This window comes from Neofelis nebulosa, chromosome 12 (genome assembly GCF_028018385.1).
Source record: "Neofelis nebulosa isolate mNeoNeb1 chromosome 12, mNeoNeb1.pri, whole genome shotgun sequence".
In the NCBI taxonomy this organism is placed as follows: domain Eukaryota; kingdom Metazoa; phylum Chordata; class Mammalia; order Carnivora; family Felidae; genus Neofelis; species Neofelis nebulosa.
The window spans coordinates 65037741-65056585 of NC_080793.1; the positions used below are offsets into that span (position 1 = coordinate 65037741).

The following is an 18845-nucleotide window of genomic DNA, read 5'->3' on the forward strand; positions in this document are numbered from 1 at the left end:
TTTATTGTAAGAATGCAGTATTCAATGCATATAATATACAAAATATGTGTTAATTGACTATGTTGTCAGTAAGGTTTCTGGTCTACAGTAGGCTATTAGCAGTTAAGTTTTTGGGAAGTCAAAAGTTATACCTAGATTTTTGACTGGGGGGTGGGGTTGGCACCCCTAGCTTCTGTGTTGTTCAGGGATCAGTTCTACTTTACCTTCAGGGGTCAAATTTTAATTCTGAAACTGCTCTTGAAGGAAAGTCCAATTTTGGCATAGTGTATTTTTCAAAATCCTTTCTCGAAGTTTCTCACTCAAAGCATTGGATCACTTATTTTTTCACAGTAAGAGAAGCCATTATAAGCTTCTGAGCACATTCTTGGTTTTCAGAACAATTGGTACTGGGCTCATCTGTCCCTTTTCTTTAGCCCCTGCTCAAGGAATGACTTAGGGCTCATACATATGCATCCCAACCCTTGATTCCAGAGGATTATGATGCTCAGCTTCTTACTTATTTTCACTCTTTCAAGTTTGCATTTCAAACTTGCTTTTTCTAACCACCAAACCTCTGTACCCTGTTGAAATATAATTACAGAATTATAACACTTAAAAAATATATGTTAAATGAATGGAATGGTGAAAAGGGGAGGATTTTAATTTTTTTTCGAATTATGGTAGAAAGATTCAGCTCTTGAAAATGCTGTTTGTAATCAGGAGTTTGTAAATAAAACATATGATTGAGTTTAATTATATCAGGAAGGTAAACTGTATTGTGGGACCTAAGATAATTTAATGCAGGCAAAAGTAAAATATAGGCTGAAATTTAAGTTGACAAACTAGATTTTAAAAAGCTCGCTCTGCAAGTCTTTTTAATATTGCTGAAAAATTACAGGCTCCAGTTCCTTCATACCAGTGGCTGGCCCAGCCCTTGGGCCTTGGAGGTGATTATTCTAGTCTCTTTCTGCCCCAGTAGCAGATCTTTTGATCCCACTGAAGCAGTAATATATTCCTTAATGAAAACACAGAAGTATCAAATATTTTCTAATCACAGGATAAAAAAGTGTTTTATTCTTTGAACCTTCACTTCTCCCACCAAGATGTAACAGATAAGAGAAAACAGGACCCTGCAGATAGCTGGGGCATAGGAGCGACGGCACTTTAAAGACTGCAGATATTCCCACATTCTCAACAAATCAAATCTTAGTGTAAGATTGGTGCTTTGGGAGGATGGACCATAGTTATCCCATGATTTTGGCATCCCTGGCACACCACTGAGAGCTTGGGTAGGAGTGTGTTCTTACTAGAGGTGGATGAGATGAGATTACTTGAAATTCTTTGAAATCTGGAATTAGAGTAATGTGCTAGGGTACCACTATGGTTTGTGAAAGGACTGTAAAAGTGGCTCATTATTATTTGAACATTTGTGTTGAATTTATGTATATGCTCATTCATGGAATGATAACCAGCACAAGTTGTAAACGAGGTCATTTGTGTTCTATTTGTGACTGCCGCCGGTTTGCCATACAATTTTGGGTAAATCAGTTATTTTTTTGTGTCATTTTCAGAAATGGTAAGAACCTTGGAGCAGGAGTTCTGCTCCAGGGTTTCCATGTGAGCACCTCCATCTCTTGGAGACCTATAAGCTCAAATATACTGTTGGCATCTGTTGTCTGAATGTGTATCATATATATGTGCTATTATTTTTCAAATGTACATAGATGATATCTGATCTAAAAAATACAGAATGGCAAGAAGCTGCTAATTCAGCAGTGCCTTTAAATATCTGCATTTTGTTAATCCACGGATGCTAAAAGCAAAACTACTGTCAAGTGGAGGTTGACATTTTTAGTGTTAAAAGTGGTATGGTTTCCTTTGTACTGAGTTAATAGAAGTTCTTTTAGTTTAGAATCTTGTTCTTAGCCAAAGGACTATATAGGGTGCATATTTGCATATAGAAAGGATTGTTTCTTAGAAAGAAAATTGTAATACACTACTTTGATCCTTGTGGATATATATCTATATATATCTATACATCTATGTCTATGTATCTATGTGTATCTATTTATCTTCCCTCTGGGGACACCTGGTGGTGATACTGAGAAGTGCAGCCTTTTGGTCTAGAGGCCATCTTTTACTTAGGACATTGGCTAATTCAGACTCCTCCAGACCTTGGAGAGGGGAGCTCCTCCTGTGCTCTGCCCAGCTGATGAGTTTGTGCCCTAGTTGTCCACACTCATGGATACTGAGATCTTATATCCAAGGTATTCTCCAATTCTGAATGTAAGTGGAGGTGTTTTCACTAAAATTAGGATGGAGAAAATGTTGCATGATTAGAACCCTGGGGTAGGAATTTTTAAATAAAAATAAAAGTAAAAACTATGACTGCTTTGGGTTTAAGTCTGTACTAATTTAGGAAGCCTGCAGGAAACTTTGCTGTATCTGCTAAGTTGGGTGAGACCCCTTCTCTGTGCTATAATCTCTGGTATTTTATTAGACTCACCTCCTCCAGGGCAGATGCTGTGGGTTATGTACTCTTACTATCTGGACCTAGCAGAGTAGGCACTCAGTAACATCATATTGAGTTTTTTAATCTTTTTATTTTACGCATGAATAGGATTATTTATAGTTCCTGGGGCTGTGAATTAATGTTGAATTTATGAAAATTATAAACATAAAAAACTTAGATTTTTTTAAGCCTTTAAATTCAGTTTATGAATACTGTTGCTCTCTTTATAAAGTTACTAATTTTTGTATTAACATAGCATTTACTTTCATTATTTATTAATGGTTTATTAACTCAAGTTTAGCTGATTAAAACCTCCTAAGCAATTTACTGTACGTTGGTCTCATTTACCAAAAAAAATTAAGCATTTTATTTTTTTTTTCTCTTCTTTTTTTTTTTTTTTTCCAACGTTTTTTATTTATTTTTGGGACAGAGAGAGACAGAGCATGAACGGGGGAGGGTCAGAGAGAGAGGGAGACACAGAATCGGAAACAGGCTCCAGGCTCCGAGCCATCAGCCCAGAGCCTGACGCGGGGCTTGAACTCACGGACCGCGAGATCGTGACCTGGCTGAAGTCGGACGCTTAACCGACTGCGCCACCCAGGCGCCCCAAAAATTAAGCATTTTAAACTGCATTTACAAATACAATTCACCTGATTTTTCTCCAGCTATTCTAAGCCCTAATAAAGCCCTAACAAAGCTTATGAGCCAGGTTGCTTAACACACCTAAGCAACTCTTTGAAATCTAATAAACCAAACTTAGAAATGTGGTAGATCAGCTTCTTTTAAACATCAGATACTGTGTTCAGATGGACTCAGATTTTCTTACTTCTTTCAAATGAAAATTGCAAGTGTAATCCCAATTGCAAATTTCAGTTTCAAACCACAGAGGCCAAGATGTTGGGTCCTCTAACTTGTCAAATTGTGGTAATTATCTTAATAACAGAGACATGGTGTTCTGAAGATTACAGAATTTAAGTTTGTAATTGAGTTTATTTCTTAACATGAAAGCCTGGTGTACTTTATCTCTAATATTTTTCTCTACTATCCCTATTAAGAAACATACTCAGGCCAAAAGCAGTTACTGTGTTGAAGATTTGTGATCCGGATTCTGTTATTAACAGTTTGGAGATTCTCACCTGGACCCTGGGCTGGGCACTAAATTCTGGCAGGAAGATGCTCCCTAAGACACAGGGACACAGGCTGAGCCCTTTCTGAAGAGTCTGATTCCCTCTGCTCTGTCACTGGGAGTCCAGGCTTATGCCTCCTAACTGGGGTTTAGCTTTAAAATCAAACACATCTTATGATCCCTCTTTTTGGGTGGATGGAATTTGCACCCCACTTACGCCTCAGCTAATTGTCTTCACTTCTTGAGTGAAATGAACATATTTCTTCTGATTGGATTCTTTCCTGTACATATATGCTTTTTGTGTGGTTCTTGATCACAGTTCTGTAGTCATTTTCTTTTCAATATAGTACTCAACATTGAATGTCTGGTGAATTAACTTTGGTCATAGGGTACAGGATTATCACTGACATATGGAATTCACTAATTTCTCTCTCTCTCTCTCTCTCTCTCTCTCTCTCTCTCTCTCTCTCTCTTTTTCTCATGCACTCTTGAGTCCCCATCACCTATTTCACACATCCCCCCACCCACCTTCCCTGTGGCAACCATCAGTTTGGTCTCTGTAGTTAAGTGTCTGTTTCTTGGTCTCTCTCTCTTTTTCCTGTGCTCACTTGTTTTCTTTAAATTCCACATACGAGTGAAATCATATGGTATTTATTTTTCTGTGACTGACTTATTTCTCTTAGCATAATACTCTCTAGCTCCATCTATGTCATTCCAAATGGTAAGATTTCATTCTTTTTCTTTTTTATGGGGGAATAATATTCCATTTATGTGTGTATATAGCACATCTTCTTTATCCATTCATTTTTTCCCCAGTTTTTAAAAGAAAGATTTATTTAATAAATTTCACTTAGTACAGTACATCTAATGGAAATCACAATACAAGGAAAGTTTTAAATCAAAGCCTCAGCATCTCATACAAACAACATGACCAAACTCCTACAGTATTGGTATTAAATTTCAAAATTGTCCCAGATCTTAAAAAAAATACAAGTGTACACTTACATGCCTTATAGGATATTAAACCAAACAGTTAGAATTAACAAACATGCCAGGTGTTTTCACTCTGAATCATAGACATAGCTCCTACATTTCAGTTTGGCAGAAAAGTGTATTTCTCAACAGGTATCCAAAGCTTTCAGAATATTGTGCTATAAGAGCAACATTTCGCTCTTTCTGCCATCTTGGAACCTGTGGAGGCCTTCTGGGAACAGGACTCCTGAAATGACAAATATATCTGGAAGGCTGTGGTCCAAAGCCATTTTTGCTGGCTGTAAGCAGGGTCTCCGGAACCAGAGGGAGCACACAGCTCTTCTTCAAATTGAAGGTCTTTATGCTTGAGATGAAACTGAATTCTCTTTAGGCAAGAGATATGCTTATGTGTACAAAGCAAAGAACAATACAGTGACTCCTGAAGGCAAACCAAATAAAACCAGAGTAATCTGGGGAAAGGTAACTCGTGCTCATGGAAGCAGTGGCATGGTTCGTGCCAAATTCCAAAGCAACCTTCCTGCTAAAGCCATTGACCACAGAATCCATGTAATGCTGTATCCCTCAAGGATTTAAACTAACTGAAAAGTAAATAAAGGTGTAGAAAGAAAAAAAAACATCATTTAACATAAGTTTAACTGTTTTAACCTACACACACTTGCTGCTTAGGCACACTCCTACAATATAACTAACTTGAGGAAAACTAAAAATTGTTTTAACAGTGATGGTCAGTACTGAATATTGCTATTACATCCCAGATGAACATTTCAGTGTTCAAAATCACTGAGCTTGAAGTTCTTTTTTTTTTAATGTTTATTCATTTTTGAGAGACAGAGACAGAGTGTGAGCAGGGAAGGGGCAGATAGAGAGGGAGACACAGAATCCAAAGCAGGCTCCAGACTCTGAGCTGTCAGCACAGAGCCCAATGTGGGGCTCGAACTCATGAACTGTTAGATCATGACCTGAACCAAAGTCGGACGCCTAACCAACTGGGCCACTCAGGCACCCCTGAGCTTGAAGTTCTACAACAACCTTAACCTTCACGTTAGAGCAAGCATGAATCACGAGCCTGTAATGCAAAACTGTTAAATGTAATTTTTTTTATTTTTAATTAAAAAAAAATTTTTAAATGTTTTTTATTTTTGAGGGAGAGACACACAGAGAGCAAGCAGGGGAGGGGCAGAGAGAGAGGGAGACAGAGAATCTGAAGCAGGCTTCAGGCTCTGAGCTGTCAGCCCATTGTGGGCTCAAACCCACGAACTGTGAGCCAAAGTCAGACACTTAACCGACTGAGCCACCCAGCTGCCCCTAAATTTAATTTTTTTAAAGTAGGCTTCACACCCAGTGTGGAGCCCAGTGCAGGATTTGAATTTGCAACACTGAGATCAAGAGTCGGAAGCTTAATTGACTGAGCCACATAGGTGCCCCTAATTTTTGTAGAAAGAAAGAAAGAAAGAAAGAAAGAAAGAAAGAAAGAAAGAAAGAAAGAAAGAAAGAAAGAAAGAAAGAAAGAAAGAAAGAAAGAAAGAAAGAAAGAAAGAAAGAAAGAAAGAAAGAAAGAAAGAAAAGAAAGAAAAGAAAGGAAGGGAAGAAAGGAAGGGAAGAAGGAAGGAAGGGAGGGAGGAAAGGAAGGAAGGAAAGAGAAAGAAAAGAAAGAAGCTGACCAAGAGTGATCAGAATCAATGCTATTTCCCTTTCACCAATCATACCTGATATGCTAGACATCCCTCCCATTCTACAACTGCCATTATCCATTCATCTCTTGATGGACGCTTGGTCTGCTTCCATAATTCGGCTATTGTAAATAATGCTGCAATAAACATAAGGGTGCATGTATCCCTTTGAATTAGTGCTTTTGTATTTTGGGGGTAAATACATAGTAGTGTGATTACTAGATCATAGGGTGGTTCTGTTTTTACTTTATGAAGAACCTCCACATTTTCCACAGTGGCCACACCAGCCTACATTCCCACCAACAGTGCACAAGTATTCCCTTTTCTCCACATCCTTACCAACACTTGTTGTTTCTTGTGTTTTGGATTTTAGGCATTCTGACAGGTGTGAGATGATACCTCATTGTGGTTTTGATTTGCATTTCCCTGATGATCAGTGATGTTGAGCATCTTTTAATCTGTCTGTTGCCCATCTCGATGTCTTCTTTGGAGAAATATTTGCTTATGTGTTCTGCCCATTTTTTACTGGATTACTTATTTTGGGGGTGTTGAGTTTAATAAATTCTTTATAGATTTTGGATACCGACTCTTTATCAGATCTATCATTTGAAAATATCTTCTCCCATTCAGTACATTGCCTTTTAGTTTTATTGATTGTATCTTTTGCCATGCAGCTTTTGATTTTGATGTAATCCCAGTAGTTTACTTTTGCTTTTATTTCCTTTGTCTCAGGAGACCTAATTAGAAAGATGTTGCTATGACCAGTGTCAAAGAAATTACTGCCTGTGCTCTCTTCTAGGATTTTTATGGTTTTAGGTCTCACATTTAGGTCCTTAATCCATCTTGAGTTTATTTTTGTGTACAGTGAAAGAAAGTGGTTCAGTTTCATTCTTTTGTACATTGTCATCCAGTTTTCATTAGTTGAAGAGACTGTCTTTCCCATTGTATATTCTTGCCTCCTTTGTGGAATATTACTTGACCATGTAATTGTGGGTTTCTTTCTGGGTTTTCTGTTCTGTACTGTTGATCTATGTGTCTATTTTTGTGCCAGTACCATACTGTTTTGATGACTACATCTTTGTAATATAACTTAAAATCTGGAATTATGATACCTCCAGCTTTGGTTTTCTTTTTCAGGATTACTTTGGCTAGTCAGGGTCTCTTCCGGTTCCATACAAATTTTAGGATTGTTTGTTCTAGTTCTGTGAAAAATGCTGTTGGTGTTTTTATAGGGATTGCATTAAATCTGTAGATTGCTTTGGGTAGTATAGACATTTTAACAATATTTGTTCTTCCAATCCAGGAGCATGGAATATCTTTCCATTTCTTTGTGTCATCTTCAGTTTCTTTCATCAGTGTTTTATAGTTTTCAGAGGATAGGTCTTTCACTCTTCGGTTAAGTTTATTCCTAGGTATCTTATTATTTTTGGTGCGATTGTAAATGGGATTGTTGTTGTAATTTCTCTTTCTGCTGCTTCATTAGTGTATAGAATAGCAACAGATTTCTATACATTTTGTATACATTTTGATTTTGTATCCTGTATACTACTAAATTTGTTGATCAGTCCTAGCAGTTTTTTGGTGGAGTCTTTTGGGTTTAATTTATATATTATCATGTCATCTGCAAATAGTGAAAATTTTACTTCTTCCTTACCAATTTGGATGTCTTTTGTTTCTTTTTGTTGTCTCATTGCTGTGGGATCCATTAATTTCATTCTTTTTCATCCAAAGCCAGTGACCCTTCCCTGATTTTCCCTTCTAACACCAGTGGTTCTCAGCTGCTGCACATTAGAATTATCTATGGAGCTTTGATATTGCATGCAGCCAAGGGCCCCACCTCAAATCAACCAAAGGAGAACTTCTGTCAGGCATCATTGTGTGTTAAAAGTGTGCCAGCTGATTCCGATGCACAGAACATTAGAGAGCACTGTTGTGACATAGTTGTTAAACAAAAGATTTCAGACCATTACAAAAACTTTCCCAGTCCTTACCCCCCTTTACATGGAAATATAATGGGAAGTGCACAGATAGAATGAAAAGCATACCTAAGGGTGAAAGTTTGGCTGATTCACCACTGGACGATTTTCCTGTAACAATTTGGAGTTACAAAGGGGATGTTTTTAGATGTAGGTTATAAAATCTTTATCGTACATTTTTCTTTTTTATTTGTTTAAAGCATTTGTGGGTGGGTCACACGGGGACTCTTCTTAATCTGTTATTATACCCAGCACAGTAAGGCACACATCCAAGCGTTTCCTTCCTTGCCCCAGGTTTCTGTTGATGTACTCCACAGTTTTGTGCAGCTATTACAATTCAGCCCTCACTACGGCAGTGGTTGGAGCCATCAAGGTAAGGGGGTGACACCTTGGGAATTGGGAAATCAGCCATGAATCCAGTCTTCATGATAGAAGCAGAGTTTGGTTTTATTGTTGTTAACGGGTGGGATAGTGAGCATGGAGGCTTGTGGCATTTTCAGCTGCACCTGGGTGATCCTTTCTTAGGTCTTCTCATCCCCCAGTCTGTAAAACAGAGGGAGGGCTTGTTGATTTAAAAAGGAGAGACAAATTATCACTTTAAGGTTAGGGGTGGTGAGAGGGGATGGTCTGGGAAAATGACGTAAAACTGAGAAAAATTCCAAATTTCTGCGCTCAGCAAGATACCTTGTTTGGTACCTTGTTAGTACGGTTTGTTTTTCTGGGAGAGCCTGCTGACTAGGAAAGAGAAGCCCAGGTGAGGCGCCTGGGTGGCTCAGTCAGTTAAGCGACTGACTTTGGCTCAGGTCATGATCTCGTGGTTTGTGAGTTCGAGTCCCATGTTGGGCTCTCTGCTGACAGCTTGGAGCCTGCTTCAGATTCTGTATCTCCCTTTCTCTCTGCCCCTCCTCTTATGCTCTGTCTCTCTCTGTCTCTCAAACAAAAATTAAGCAAATAAGTAAGCATTAAAAAATGTGTAAGAAAGGGAAGCCCCGTGAAGAACTGTTTTTCAATCTAGGTATATGCTCACTTAAAAGGTTCTAAACTCATGGATTGTGCGTAGGTGTGTTTTACGTGTGTGCGTTTGAATCCACACAGTCCTGAAGAAGAGGATGGGTTTTCTGTGTTCTCTCATACAGTTGCTTTGTTTCTCTATTCACATGAATAAAGTGAGTGAGAAAGACTGCCTGCTTTAACAGTTGACTTGTCTGTTGGCTGCCCAGACCCTCCTAGAATACCTAGGGCAGGGCACTACTTGGAATTTGCTGGATGTCTGATCTGTGTGAGTTTAGGGTCAGTATGATTAAAATTCACTACCCAATGATGGTAAAGAGATGGGATCTGAAAAGCTGATGACAAGTCAACTCTTACACATCTTTTTTTGTGTGTGATGCAGTGTTCTGTAATTATGCCATCGTTTACCTTATTTCTTTATAAAGCCATGTGTAATGGTTTTTTACTTATTCATTCAACACTCTGTGAACACCTATGTACTTACAAGTCTCTGAGCAAAGTTAAAGTCTCTGAGCAAAGCTAAAATATTTAGTTTCAGATTTTACCATATACATGTATTTGCCCCTTAAATTCTTCACTTTTAAAATGACTGATCCGGGGCACCTGAGTGGCTCGGTCAGTTAAGTGTCCAACTCTTGATTTTTGGCTTAGGTCATGATCTTGTGGTTCATGAGATCAAGCCCCAAGTTGGGCTCTGTGCTGACAGCATGGAGCCTGCTTGGAATTCTCTCCCTCCCTCTCTCTGCCCCTCCCCTGCTCACATTCTCTCTCTCTCTCTCCCTCTAAATAAGAAAGTAAGTAAGTAAGTAAGTAAGTAAATAAACTTTAATAAAGTAAAATAAAATGACTAATCCTCTCTCTCTTTCTGCAGAATGTATCCATTGCCTACATTGGGATGTTAGTTGGTGGAGACTACATTTTCTCTGTGTTAAACTTTGTAGGGTTAAATATTTGGTAAGTGGGATTTCTAAATGAACTCATTTTAGTAAAATATGAGTTTTAAAAAGTCTGATTTATAAGTGAAAGAATGCAAGATGTTTTGACATTTCAGTTTCTAAGATAATTTTACTTAAATCACTCAGTTCATCTGTTTGAATGACATGCTCCTTCATGTGGATCATGGGGATGTGTATAATGAAAATTCAAGGGGCTGAGATCTAAATTTAATTCATGTGTCTTTCTCACAAAAAAAGTCTCCTAAATTATGTTTCTTCCTCTTGTGAAGTGGGCCTCACTGATGTCCTGCTGTGTCAGAGCACCATCCGCTAAGGATATTGGGAGGAGTGGCTGAGATACTTTTGAAAGGAATTTTGGGGTCCTACACATGGAGCGCTGTTTTAAGATAATAGCATAGTTTATTCAATAATAAAGTATTTGTTTCTCTCCAAAGTTTTGTATTAGATTTGATCTACTTTTTTTCTTCCCCAAAAGATTTCTAGAGGAGTGATTCTCATCAAGTAATCCACAAACTTGAGGAGAAAAATTCCCTTCACATTAAGCGGGCTATACTTATAAAGATGTCAGGAATTGCTGGTGGTACCACCTATGAGATTTATTTATTCTCACTTTTTTTTTCTCCTTTCAGCATGGCAGGGGGCTTGAGATACTCGTTTTTAACTCTGAGCAGCCAGTTAAACCCTAAACAATCTGTGGACGAAGAAAGCATCCCTCTGGATTTAAAGAGTTAGGATCTGGGGCAGAATCGCAGCCTGGCTTACAAACTGGGAACATGCAGCAGCATTCCCACATGTAGGAATGTGGATCCCGATGTTCTGGTCATGGGCAACACTCACCCCCCTGCTTAAAGCACCACAGGAACGTCTGCAAAATGCAGAGAGAATCTACCTCACGTGCTGCTGCACGGCGAGCCCTCATCAGCCCTGAGAAATGTATTTGGGCAGAGCTTTACCATCTGAAAGTGAATCTTTCACAGTAACTATTGGTTAAATGTATTATTTCCAAAGGTCTTGCACAGGCAGAGCACTGAACGGTTGGTGACCCATCCAAATATTTGTGCTGCTGTTTGCCAGTACCATGTGTGCTAAGAGGAGGGGAAAGGTCGATGGTGTGATTATTATCAGCACGTTGGCCTTAATTTCAAAGGTCCCAGCCAAAGCAAAGTGCCAGTGAGAGCATTTTTTTTTCAGTTTAAGCAGACTTGTCTTTATTTTAATAAAGTTAGCCAGTTAGCTCCAAGTTATTTGTTAGCTCTGATTTCATTTTATATGTTGGTATCTTTTCCCAGTCATCAAAGTAAAATAAAAAATAATTTATACTCACGTCTGATACTGTTCCATTATTGGAGATAGGCAGAAAGGTAGTCAATTATTCACTGTGCCTTCAAGGGTGATCTTCCTTTTAAGGCTCATGCTGGAAAAAACTTGTAAAATAACTCAACAGGAAAAAAAAACAAAACTCCATGTGTCCTGTTAACATTTAAGTAGCTCTTATTTCTCTCCCATCTCTCTAAGTTCAGGGGGCTTTGACATTCAGATCACTTGGACTTTAACCAAAGGTACATTTCTTCACAGGCTCGTCTAACCTCCCAGATGTGTGGTGTGTGGGAAGGAGCCCTGAATGGATGAGTGTTATTTTTATCTCCATCAAAAAATGAGCTGGGATGGGGCACCTGGGTGGCTCAGTCGGTTAAACATCTGACTTCAGCCTAGGTCATGATCTTGCAGTTCCTGGGTTTGAACCCTGCATCGGGCCCTGTGCTGAGACAGCTCAGAGCCTGGAGTCTGCTTCGGATTCTGTGTCTCCCTCTCTGCCCCTCCTCCACTCACTCTCTCTCTCTCTCTCTCTCAAAGAAAATGAATAAACATAAAAAAAATTTTTTTAATTTAGTTTTAATTGTAAAACACACAACACAAAATTTGTTATCTTAACTATTTCTAAATGTATACATTCAGTAGTGTTAAGTATATTTATCATGTTGTGCAACCAATCTCTAGAACATTTTCATCTTGCAAAACTGAAACTCTGTACCCATGAAACAATAGGTCCTCATAGCCCCTGGCAACCACCATTCTTTCTGTCTCTTGAATATGACTACTCTAAGTATATAAGTGGAATTGCACAGTACTTGTCTTTTTGTGCCTGGCTTACCTTAGTTAGGCTAACTGATGTCCCCAAAGTTCATCCATGTTGTAGCATGTGTTAGAATTCCTTTCTAAGGCTGAATTATATTCCTTCATATGGATGGGTATACCACATTTTGCTTATCCATTTGTCTGTCAATGGACGTTTGGCTATTTATGAATCATTCTGCTATGAATATGGGAGTACAGATGTGTCTTTGAGACCCTGATTTCCATTCTTTTGGATATTAAAATTTATTTCCTTTGTACACATAACACTCCTGACATCAAATGTGTGGGGTGTTGACCTCATATTAAGGAATTCTCCCATTCTCTGGACACCAACTGGGTGTCCTACAATTCAATTCTGACATTAACTACCTGGAGCTAGCGCAGACCCCGCAGGTTAAGGGCTCAGTCCCACAAGGTTGCCCCCACCCACTTCAGATGCTGATCCCAAGTCCCAGGTTGTGCTTCTGACCAACTGGCCATGAATCAGGAGTTTCCATACCCCCTTCCTTGGGTTTCACAGTTTGCTAGAATGGCTCACAGAACCCAGAGGAAGTGCCTTACTCTCTCTTAAGGGCTTATTATAAAGGATACAGCCCTGGAATAGCCAGAAAGAAGAGATACGTAGGAAAAGGTGTGTGGGAAGGGGCTTGGTGCATCCATCCCCTCTCTGGGTGCACCACCCTCCCACACATCGATGTGTTTACCAACCTGGAGCTCTCCAAACCCCATGGCTTAGGTGCCCTTACTGTTTCCTACAGCTGCTGCAACATTTTACATTCACACAGAAGTTCCAATTTCTCCATGTCTTGTCTAACAGTTGTTATTATTGTTTATTTTGTAGTAGCCATTCTGATGGGTGTGAGGTAGTTATCTCCTACCTAAGAGTTTTGATTTGTATTTCTCTAATTTTTAGTGATATTGAATGTTTTTTTCTGTTGCTGTTGTTGGCCATTTGTATCTTTGGAGAGATGTCTATTTGAGGCACCTGGGTGGCTCAGTCAGATGAGTTTCCAACTCTTGACTTTGGCTCAGGTCATGATCCCAGGGTTTTGGGATCGAGCCCTGCATCAGACTCTGCTTGGAATTCTCTCTCCCACTTCCCCTTTCCCACTGGCACTCTCTCTCTCTCTCTCTCTCAAAAAAATCTATTTAAACCCTTTGCCCATTTTTGAATTGGGTTGTTTGTTTTGTTGTTGCTGAGTTGCGAGAGTCCTTTATTGTTTCCCTTTTCCTTTTAAAAGGCTCCTAGAGTCTGACCTTTAGGGCTCCCAAGCTGTTGTAACACTTTCTTGTGTCATGAACACCAGTTCTGAAACCCAGAGGCCAAAAATGCTAAGATTTGAAAACATCAACTGTAAACATCAACTCATGTTTTCAGTGACAAAACCAAAAGTAGCAAGTTTTTGCTTTCTTTCAAAATGTTTTTTCTGATTTTCATTCTCAGAATTCTTAAAGGAAGATGATTTTGTGTTTTTCTATTCTTAAAATGATTAATCCTTTGTTTTCATAGTTGGGATGCCTCCTGGATGTTCTTATTTACTTTTTTTTTTTCTTCTGTAATCACCCTGAGTACTTTTCTTGGCCTTTTTTTATATGACCCTTTTTTTACCTTCCTATGGAGGTGTCTTCTCCTGCTTCTATGCATGGCCAGCAGAGGGCACCCTAAGAGCAGCTCAGCAGCCCTCGTAGCTGGGTTGAAATTAGCAATTTCCACAGTACCTTTAAAGACCCAGATTCTCCAGCTGTGGGGTTGGTGGGAGCTCGGTCTGGCTTTGGAATTAAGATTAGCTGAGGAAGCTGGGTGGCAGAGAGGTGGTGCAAAAGGGATTCATTAGCCTCAAGGAGGTTAAAGGGGAAATGCAGCCTAATGCCCCAGATCTTCAGACTTCTCTTTTCTTATTGAAGAAGTTGTAAAAGCCACTCTGGGTGGGACAAAGAAAATAAACTAATATCTTTGATATTTTGCTTACTCCTAGCTGTTGTACTGCAAATAACAGTGACACCATTTGTTAACTTAGACTTTTTCCTGCTCTTTTAATATTTTTCCTGCATATTAAATGTATCTCAAATACAGAGGCACTAGAGTTTTGGACAGCTGAGTTTTCTTAGGGAATAGAACCTAGTTTAGAGAAGTGTTCTATATATATTTTTCTGTGCCCTCAGGAAAATAGTGAAGGTACAAATGTCCATAATTTCATAGTCTTTAGTTACTTTTTTTTTGCACAATCATTTGCACTTAATTTTCTCCTTTCTTTTCAATTTGTGTTCATTGTTTTTCAGCTACAAAATAAGCTTAAAACCACAGGTTTTGGTGTACCTTCTGTGAGAGTACATATTTATCTCAGCCTCCCTCCCCCCAGTGGCTCTGGGATAACATGTGGTCACAAACCACACTCTGATGTTGGAGACCCAGGACAGCATACCGTGTGCCAGGAGTAATGGGGCAGCACCCACCATAGCAGTTGCCTAGACTATGGTGGGTGCATATCAAGTTAGAGCAAGGAGAAGGAGCACATCACCAGAAGAAGAGCACCCACACTTGGAAGCCAGCATTTTTCTTAAGGGCTGCTCTTCATCGCTTTCCTTGATATCCTCAGTTACTTCTGTAACCCATTGGTGAATGCCTACAGTTTCAGCTTCTTGTTGTAAACCCTTGTCTGTGACTATCTCTTAGAGACTGGAAATTTCAACCACTATTCCTTTGATTTACCCCAGTTCATCAAACAGGCTGTTCTCTTCACCAATGAGGCACTGATTTTCTTGTTCAAACATTTGTATTTCTTCTGGGGATAATTCATCTTCCCCTTTGCCATCTCCCCACATGCTCAATTCAGGTTGTGCTTTGTTCGGAGTCTATTTTGGGTATTCCTCAGTGACAGGTTTTTTTTTTTCATAGTCTTTTGAAGGATTCTGTGAAACTTTCTCAGAAGACATAAATTCTCTTGTCTTTGTATTTGGTTCTGGTTCCAACTTGCATGATCTTTTCTCATCACTGCTCGTTTAACTCTAGTGGCTCTTTGTTCTGAGTAAAGTTTACATAGTCTTTTTTTTTTTTTAAGTTTATTTATTTTTGAGAGAGAATGTGAGAGCAGTTGGGGAGGGGCAGAGAGAGAAAGAGAATCCCAAGCAGGCTCCGTGGTGCAACACACTGAAACAGCACTCCTGTGCTTGCTGGAAATGTATCTCCTTGTGGGCTTGTGTCTTAAGTTGCTGAGTTGCTTCTGAGCAGATCCTCACGAATGTCTGAGCACCCTGGTCTATCTGATATGTGTCATCCTCTCACACCCAGACGTGATGTGGCTATAAGCATTAATGTAATCTGTCCTGTGTTCCAGAAGATAACTTCTCAGTTTGCCAGTGTGCAAAAGCTTATGCAGGACAGAAGCGCATGGGTGGTGACCAGCTGGGTGCAGTCAGTGCCAGCACAGAGCAGGTATGCAAGGCACCGAGCTAGAGGCCACAGGCCTTTGTTTCCCCTCAACCCACAGCCATTCCGATCCACCAGATGAAGACAGCACTTCCTCTAAGGGTTATTCTAGAATTCAATGAGATAACACCTGTAGAATGTTTCATTACTTGGCCTCTAGTGACCAATAAAATTTGTTACTGTTGTGATTATTATTGTTACCATTCTTATTTCTATTTGTGGTGGGGAAGAACTCTGGAGAGAGTGTTGCTCTACAGAGAAGGTGTATTGGGAGGATGGCTAGGAATTTATCAGATGAGGACGAAGGTGGAAGACCACTTCAACTTGAAAGTCTTGGTGACTTGGACTTGTGAATCATTGTTGCTTTCTGTGAATGGATGCGTGTGCTCGTGCATCCATTTTGGGTGCTGGGACTTGGTGAGGGTTAACAGCCTAGGTGACCGGTACTTGCTGCTCCGTGGCACCTTTCATGAAGCTGAGAGTGCCCAGCAGTTCAGAATCTCTGTTTCTTTTCTGTCATAAGATACTGAAATACATGGAAAAAAGAAAGCATGCCCCTTGGGATGAAGCCAGGAAACCCCAAGGCACCCTTGCAGATGGTCAGGGTCAGGAAATACTGTCTGTGTGCCTTCTGACTCTTACCTCCACTCCCCCTGTGATAAGCCTCCGAGCCTTTTCTCCACAGCCTGGACCAGAACATCAGCGTTACCTGGGGACTTGTCAGAAATTCGGAATGTCGGGGTGCACACAAACAATCTGCATTTTGACCCAGGTGATTTGAGAAGCACCATCCCAGGCTATTGGTCCAGGCCATACTTTTAGTACTGGTGGTTCTCAGACAGGGATTCACAGGATTTAGGGGGCTGGTGAATGTGGATAGGGAAAGAATACATCCTGATGCTCCCTAACCAAAATTTAGCATTTTTCATTTGAAAATGTAGACAAAACAATGTAGTATTAGCTGTATTTCTGATTTTGTTACCAGTGGAAGTGGAGATATTTTCAGATCACCTTACACTTTCTGCAGAAAAATCATTTATGCCCTGCTGAGGATTCTAAGTTATCAGACCTTCCACTCATTCTTGATGTTTAATACGTTCATAAAGAAGCATATTTTTAGTACATCATATTTAGAAAATGTAACTTTTTTTTGGAAATTGGTTTCCTTTATAATTTTATGTATTTTATTCTAGGCATTTAAAGCCATTATTTAGGGGAGGAGGCTGTAACCATCCCTAAGCTACTGCTGTGGTCCATGGCACTGAGAAAAAGGAAGGATTCCCTGCCAAAGAGGGAAAGAGAAATTTCCAGATTATGTTTTCTCAGGAAATTGTTACATTGTTGGCCTTTCTACCAGTGGTGGTTTGTTGTCCAAATGGGTGTAGAGGTACCTAGGAGAGGTATCTTGTATCTGCCAGCTGGTGGGGGGGGGGCGGTCATCCTTCAGCCAGTGGTGGTCAGTTGTCTGCAATTGGAGGGCCAGCGTGAGAGCAGGAGAGAGAAGCAGAGAGGGACCGACAATGGGAATAGGGCAGCTAGGCTTCACTGCCATATCCTCCTCATTTGAACATCAGAACAGAAATGCGGATCCTCAATTGTGTCACAGTACAGAACCTTGTTCTTCAAATCCTGTGACTGCTTACCTGGAGTATAATGTTGAAGGTCTATGCAAAGGTGGAGCAGCAGTGTGAGGAGCTTTGTGGACCCACTCTTCAGTGAAACACACAAAAGTAGAGAAAACTGTAAAAAACAACCATTTAAGGTCTCTGGAAACTATCCTAAGGGCATGTAGCAAATGAGGAAACATTGATTCAAGAAAGCCTAATAAACTTGGCAAGAACACTGAGAATGTGGCATTTGAGCCTTGACACTTTCTCCCTTTCCCTTTCCTCAGCTCAGCTTGTTGGAAGCTCCATCCATCAAGAAGATGGGCTAAGGTGTGGCTAAGAAGATGGGGCTCCCTCTCTTCTCTGCTCCCAATCAAGGGTTACTATATCTGACAAGGAGGGGAGGCCGCCATTGTTTCTCCTCTTCTCCAAGTAGAAGAGGTGCAATTCCTGGTGAGTTCAGCAGATGGAAAGGGCCTCCATTTACTACCCCTCACCCATAGGATGGAGGGTCGACCCAGGTGTGGAAGCCAAGAATATTGGGTTCCCAATCACCCTGCCCCAACTTGATCATAGGGCAGAGGTGTGATGTAGGGAGAGGCAAGCAGACAAGACCAGAGGCTACCACCTTGCCCAGCATTCAGAGTAGTGGCTCAGACAGTGTGCCCAGAAGAGGCAGTCTGTGCAGTGAAGAATTTGACCTTACACAAAAAGATGTCTGGCCTTTGCCCTTGGATTCTAGGTAATTCTATGCCCTTGGAATATTATGCCTGATAGAAATGTTATTGTTTGCCTCGTGTCTCTGGGTCATACTGGATAGTCTGACAGTATGATTTAGGATGGGGGCTGGCCACACCAGGAAGACCAACAATGTGGTTTAGGGTGGGGACCCTGGGTGAGGCCTGGGGAGGCTGGAGACTGACATCAGCCATATGGGCAATCAATCATGTCTATGTAATGAAGCCCCAGTAAAACTCTGAACATTGAGGTTTGGTTTGGCAATACTCCATGCATATTATCGCACACTGATGCTAGGAAAGTCATGTGTCCTGACTCCATGGAGAGAATAATGGAAGTTCCACATTTGGTAGACTGTACTCTATGCTCTCTCTTAGCCCTTACAGCTTTGTGATGGGATGTTATTGTGCAATTGACTTTTTAGGGATACTGAAAATTGCTTGAGGGTGGTAATTTCTTTTTTCAGAACTCCCCAGGGGATTGGGGACTTCCCTTTTGGGCAACTCTTCTAGACTGAGTTGTTCATGCATTCCTGTTTCAGACTTGAGGTATTGGTATGGTATTGGCTTGAAGAGCAGGGAGCGGATAGTGTTACCATGTATGTAATTTTGAATGGAATGGTCCAGTACTGTGCGTTTTATTTAGGAAACCAATTGAGGAAATTGCTGACATCTAGATGACTTGCATTTTCCAACTGCGATATTATTCTCTTGT

At 40.2% G+C, this 18845-nt stretch overlaps 1 protein-coding gene and 2 pseudogenes across 4 annotated transcripts in view; 2 read left to right on the plus strand and 1 right to left on the minus strand.

The window, feature by feature from the left end:
• SLC35D2 (solute carrier family 35 member D2) overlaps nt 1–11546 on the plus strand; it is a 57900-nt gene extending 46354 nt beyond the window's left edge. For 3 of the 4 annotated variants that reach the window (XM_058695475.1, XM_058695478.1, XM_058695479.1), the window contains 3 exons: nt 8551–8629; nt 10139–10221; nt 10853–11546. In XM_058695475.1, the coding sequence (XP_058551458.1) occupies nt 8551–8629; nt 10139–10221; nt 10853–10955 (265 nt within the window). In that variant the 3' untranslated portion in view covers nt 10956–11546. Of the gene's footprint in view, nt 1–3546; nt 4075–8550; nt 8630–10138; nt 10222–10852 lie in introns of those variants that run through there. The other variant, XM_058695476.1, reaches the window with a different exon arrangement.
• LOC131491940 (large ribosomal subunit protein eL33-like) lies at nt 4076–8544 on the plus strand (annotated as a pseudogene).
• Nucleotides 11547–14830: 3284 nt separating the features above from the next.
• LOC131490771 (syntaxin-18-like) lies at nt 14831–16600 on the minus strand (annotated as a pseudogene).
• Nucleotides 16601–18845: the final 2245 nt, after the last annotated feature.